At 37.8% G+C, this 5,630-nt stretch overlaps 2 protein-coding genes and 1 pseudogene across 2 annotated transcripts in view; 2 read left to right on the top strand and 1 right to left on the bottom strand.

Moving 5' to 3' along the window:
* Positions 1–3,279, top strand: part of LOC106309165 — a 4,000-nt pseudogene extending 721 nt beyond the window's left edge.
* A 596-nt stretch (positions 3,280–3,875) lies between these two features.
* LOC106311360 (probable aquaporin SIP2-1) lies at positions 3,876–4,765 on the top strand. Its single transcript, XM_013748554.1, is given in 3 exon segments — positions 3,876–4,163; positions 4,256–4,522; positions 4,601–4,765. Coding segments are annotated over 3 exon segments (720 nt in total).
* Positions 4,766–4,927: 162 nt separating this feature from the next.
* Positions 4,928–5,630, bottom strand: part of LOC106312794 (magnesium-protoporphyrin IX monomethyl ester [oxidative] cyclase, chloroplastic) — a 2,311-nt gene continuing 1,608 nt past the window's right edge. The window contains exons 4-6 of the mRNA XM_013750448.1: positions 5,535–5,620; positions 5,357–5,455; positions 4,928–5,278 (exon numbers count right to left, since the gene is read on the bottom strand). Of these exons, the coding sequence (XP_013605902.1) occupies positions 5,015–5,278; positions 5,357–5,455; positions 5,535–5,620 (449 nt within the window). The 3' untranslated portion in view covers positions 4,928–5,014. The remainder of the gene's footprint in view (positions 5,279–5,356; positions 5,456–5,534; positions 5,621–5,630) is intronic.

Below are 5,630 nucleotides of genomic sequence, written 5' to 3'. Positions count from 1 at the left end.
AAAAAAAACCATACATGACTCCATTCATAAGTCACAAACCTTCACAAACACACATCACATTCATCTTCTCTCCAACTTTTTAGGTGACGACAGTCTTTTACAACGGAGAAACTACTTGGTGGTCAAACAAGGAATGGAGCGTCAAAGACAAAGATCGTCTGCACACTTGGACCGGCGTCTAGGTCCGTTGAGATGATTGAGAAGCTTCTTAGAGCCGGCATGAACGTATTCAATTTCTCCCATGGTTCTCACGAGTACCATCAGGAAACCCTAGATAATCTTAGGACCGCCATGCAGAACACTGGTATTCTCTGCGCCGTCATGCTCGACACAAAGGTATAATATACTACACACAAGGTTATGTTAAATTTAAAAATATCCTTATGCATGGTGGGTTTAATTTTAACAATTGGTTTAATTCGGTTTTATAGGGTCCTGAAATACGAACCGGGTTTCTCAAGGAAGGCAAACCGATAGAACTAATCCAAGGTCAAGAGATCACAATCTCAATCGATTACACCATTAAAGGAGACTCAAACGTTATCTCGATGAGCTACAAGAAACTTGCGGAGGACGTCAAGCCTGGTGACGTGATTCTCTGTTCTGACGGAACAATCTCTCTAACTGTCTTGTCATGTGACACGTATCTCGGTCTTGTCCGTTGCCGATGCGAGAACTCTGCGGTTCTTGGAGATCAGGGAGTTGATCTCCCGACACTTACAGAGAAAGACAAAGAGGATATACTTCAATGGGGAGTTCCGAACAAGATCAACATCATTGCTCTTTCCTTTGTCCGAAAAGGATCTGACCTAGATGAGGTCAGGGAGTTGCTTAGAGTGCACGCAAAGAGCATCATGCTTATGTCAAAGGTGAGTGATAAAATAAAGAGAAATTAGGCTCCATATGCACACAAAAAAAACTGATATTTGCAAAATATCCTAGGACTAATTTTGACACTGTTGATATCTTTACAATACAGAATTACCCCTGCCTCAACTATCTGAACCATTCTCTATCTTGTGTTTTCTTATTATCTTATGCCCATAACAATCTTCTTACTTCTCTCTCTTGTATTTTCTTAAAATTACCAAACACAATTTTTTCCTATTAATCTAAATATTTTTTTCCTTATCTTTTCTATTTACAACGATGTGAATCAACAACAGGTACATATATTTCAATTAATATAGAGTATGAATCTAATGAGTACTATCCTCACATGAGTTTTTCTATCTATCATCTCTATTCTTTTACTCAATCTGACCGTGACATGAATGTCTGAGAAATTTTGTTTAATATACACGTGAGATCTCTTCAATTCATTCGCTGGTAAAAGCTCATGGTTGTATTGATGGTTTATATATAATCAAGAAATATAGAGATTTTCCGACATTGATGAAACCTGAATCTAACATTTAAGTTATTTATGCTTGTAGTCGATATTTATTAAGTTAACGGATAATTGTTTGATTACATGCTACAAATCACATATTGTGAGCATATGCATGTTTGGTTAGTTGTTACTAAACCGATGGATGCCAATTTTTTCACAAAATATATTATCATTAGCTGATAAATGTCTACTTAGCTGTTATAAAACATGTTAACGGCCTTTTAAAACGGTTTGTAATTTTTTCTAAAAAATAGTTTGACTTGGCTGATAAATAGTTTGTTAGATGCTATGAAATAAGTTAGTAGGTTAAAACAAGTCACATAACAGTTTACGTTGAAACTTTGTATTCATATTATATATAACATATTATGATTAGCTGATACATGTTTGGTTAACTGTTACAAAACATGTTATCGCTTTTTACATTGGTAAAATGGTTAAAGTAGCAATCGTTAACTAATATATATATTCTATTAGAAGTTACAAATTATGTTAACGTGCTAAATTAATCATTATCTATTCAACTAAAATTATCCAAGCGGTTAACAATTATTGTATCATAAATAATTAAAATTTAAGGCAAGAAAGAGAAATATATAAAAATTTAGGGCAGGGGTAAAACGGAAAAAAATGATAAAAATATCTACAGTGGACATGAGTTTTTCTTGATTTAGAGTAGTTTCTTAATTTCTTGGTGAATTGGGTATATTCAGCTAATTGTCTCTAAAATAAATATAACAAAATTGATTTTCTTTGTAGTCAAGTCTACTCCTTAGCCCTAAGTGCTACCGATAGGGTATATCACTTTTTTCTTTTGATTTTCTTGGTTATATACTAATGTTTTGATGACGTGGCAGGTTGAGAATCAAGGAGGAGTGGCGAACGGAGATGAGATTATGGAGAAGACTGATGCGTTCATGGTGGCTAGAGGCGACTTAGGGATGGAGATTCCGACGTGGAAGATATTTAGGGCTCAGAAGAAGATGACCGAGAATTTTTTTTTTTTTTTTTTTCAAAAAAAAAAGAAGATGACCGAGAAGGCTAATGCACTAGGGAAACCCATCGTCACAGCTACGCAGATGCTCGAGTCGATGACCAAAGCTCCTCGTCCGACAAGAGCCGAAAACAATGTCGATGATCTGCAAAGAGGCGGAGGAGTATCTAGACTACGAAGCCGTGCACAAGAAGATCAAAGAAGCCGTTGCGCTACCGTTGTCCACAATCGAGAGCGAAGCTGCTTCAGTTTTTTTGACGGCGTGGAAGCTGAACGCGAAGGCGATCGTGGTGGTCACCAAGGGTGGATACACGGCGGAGCTTGTGGCCAAGTACAGGCCGAGCGTTCCGATTCTGACGGTGGTCGACCAGGAGTGCCCTGACGCAGGGCCGGCTGAGGGGACAAGCCGTGCGACCGCCCGAGTCCCTGTATCCAGTATATTAATAGTTAAGAGGTCCAATTTTTAAAGAAATCTATATTTTTATATAAAAAATTATAAATAAAATTGGAAAGGGTCCAAAAATATTTAATATGCATATAGTTTTATTTTCATCGCAAAATATACAAAATATTACTGATTTAATTTAAAAAATATGTTAAACATCATCTGAATATAAATTTTAGAGGGTAAAAAAAAATTTTTGCCCTAGGCCCATAACAACTTCAAACTTCAAGCCGGCCCTGCCTTGAGGCGGCGGCTAGTGTTGCGAGTCATGGTTTGGTTTACCGTGGGATCGTTCCCGTGGTAGCGACGGGAGCTTCCACGGAGGAGAAGGTTAGATTCGAGGTGGAAGTCGCAAAGAAGAAGGAGATCTGTAAGGCTGGATACTTGGTGGTGACGTTTCGCATGATCAATGGTTCCTCTGTCGTGGAGACTCTCTTGGTTGATTGACTAAGCACTTTTTGAGACTTTATGGTCAGTTTTTAAGTTTCAGAATTTTGTGGGGTCAAAATTAATTTTGATTATTTTCAGATTTAGACAATACTTTTGAATAATTTATATTCGAGACGATATCTACACTTCTTTCAAATTCGTTGTGTTTTTGATTTACGGCGTTTCGTTACCGTCTTTCAAACGCTAACGCTTTATAATCGTTTCCCAAACTCGAGAATCTTTTATTTCATGGCGACAAAGCCAAAGGACCAAAGAGAACACAACCTCTTATTGTCGGAAGCTGACTCACACTAACATTATTATTTAATACTGTATTAACCTTATTCACAGTCCAGACCATCGGTAACTTCAGTCTTAGATAAGAGATATAACATCTTCACTTAGCCGAAAATTGTTAAAAAAAAAAACAAAAAACAAAAAGGTGTCAAATCATGAGTTAAAAACTCCGGGTAAGAACCAATCATAATCTTCTTTTCTCTTAAACGGTCCTTACTTGTATCACACGTCATCTTTAATATCCAATATAAAAAAGTTTGCTTCTCTGTTTCTTTCTGAGTTTTTTTTTATGGTTTTTCTCATAGTTGGAATCAAAGATGGGTCGAATCAGTATAGTGGTTTCTGATCTGGTACTATCCTTCATGTGGATATGGGCAGGAGTTCTTGTCAACATCTTAGTCCACGGAGTACTTGGATTTAGCCGCAAGGATACGACCGGCGAGATCGTCGGATATATATTCTCTGTCATCTCAATGTTCGTTTTCGCTTTTCTTCAGAAACTCACCAAAGGCGGACATTATAATCCTGTGGCCGCTTTGGCTTCCTGAGTCTCCGGTGGCTTCGGCAGTTTCATCTTCACCGTCATGGTTCGAGTCCCCGCCTAGGTTTGGTTTCGTTTACTTTTTTAAGTGATCTCTGGATGTTCCACATTGTGTGAGGAGGTTAAAGGCTCTGTTTTTTGCTCTGTTTTTCAAAGGTGATAGGATCAGTACTTGCGGTTAAGCATATCATTCACATTTTCCCTGAGATTGGAAAAGGACCAAAACTAAACGCATCAATCCATCAAGGCGCTTTAACCGAGGGGTTACTAACATTTTTCACAGTACTGATCTCAGTGGGACTATCAAGAAACATCCCTGGAAGTTTCTTCATGAAGACTTGGATTAGTAGTATTGCTAAGTTAACTCTCCATGTTCATGTTCTTGGAGTTGGTATAACCGGCGGCTGCATGAATCCAGCAGCGGTATTAAAAATAGTATTTGTGATTTTTAAACAAAGTATTTATCTCTTTGTTTATTTGCTTTGTGTGGTATATTTGTAGGTTATGGGATGGGCTTATGCACGCGGTGAACATATAACAAAAGAGCATTTACTTGTGTATTGGCTTGGATCTGTGATGGCTACGTTGCTTGTTGTTTGGTTCTTCAATGTTGTGTTTAAGCCTCTGACAGAAGAACAAGAGAAACCTAAGGCAAAATCTGAATGAGTAAATCTGTAAATGAGTTTTAGTTCTCATATTAATTTAGTGGATCATTTCTTATTAGATTTCATAATGTATACTTTTAATGTAGCATACTCAACTATATCAATCAGTTCAAAAATCTGAATTTTGGTGAATGTGATTGGTAGATGCAGTAAAAGTATTTGGTACAATAAAAACGGAAGTTTCTCAGTTTAAGATCACTAAATTACAAGAAATCAAGAACCAGCCTTCAAAGACTTGGCACTGAAGCTACTAATAGACAAGATTAGGCTCAAACTCAGCGAAATCAACAGATCCAGACTCAACAGGAGGCATGAGATAAGCAGCCAAGATCTCAGAGACTAAACCAGCAATGAGAGGAATCCTCTTGAGGTTCTTGACAAAGGAAGGATCATCGGTTTGTCCTACAGCCATCAGCTTCTCATTGATCACAACCATTCTATCTAGCTTCCTCTTGAACTCAGGGTTCTCAACATCCAGCACCGCCGGGAATATTCTTGCCGTGGTTCGGTTTGTCTGAAACAAAATCTCCAACATTTTCAGACGCACACAGCTTACTTACTATTAATCTTTTCTGGTTTCAAGTTACTTTACCTCGATGATGACGTGCATGTCGAACTCCTTTGTGTTTAACCCAATACCCTCGTAGAAATCAGTTCTTTGACAATCGTTGAGGTACATTGTCACATAAACCTGCAAAAACCAATCCTCTTACCGGTTAGGCCATTGTCTTTTAACACATTTCTGAAGTAGAGAGTTAAAGTTTACTAACCGAGAGGCAGAAGAAACGAGACCAGAGCTTGGCTTGCCAGTCATTAAGGAACTGAGGCTGAGCTTTCATCAAAGCAGAGAAGAAATCTCCATGACG

This window comes from Brassica oleracea, chromosome C8 (genome assembly GCF_000695525.1).
Source record: "Brassica oleracea var. oleracea cultivar TO1000 chromosome C8, BOL, whole genome shotgun sequence".
NCBI classification, from domain to species: Eukaryota; Viridiplantae; Streptophyta; class Magnoliopsida; order Brassicales; family Brassicaceae; genus Brassica; species Brassica oleracea.
Note: the sequence above shows the minus strand (reverse complement) of the source record. Positions and strands in the feature narration are given on the sequence as shown.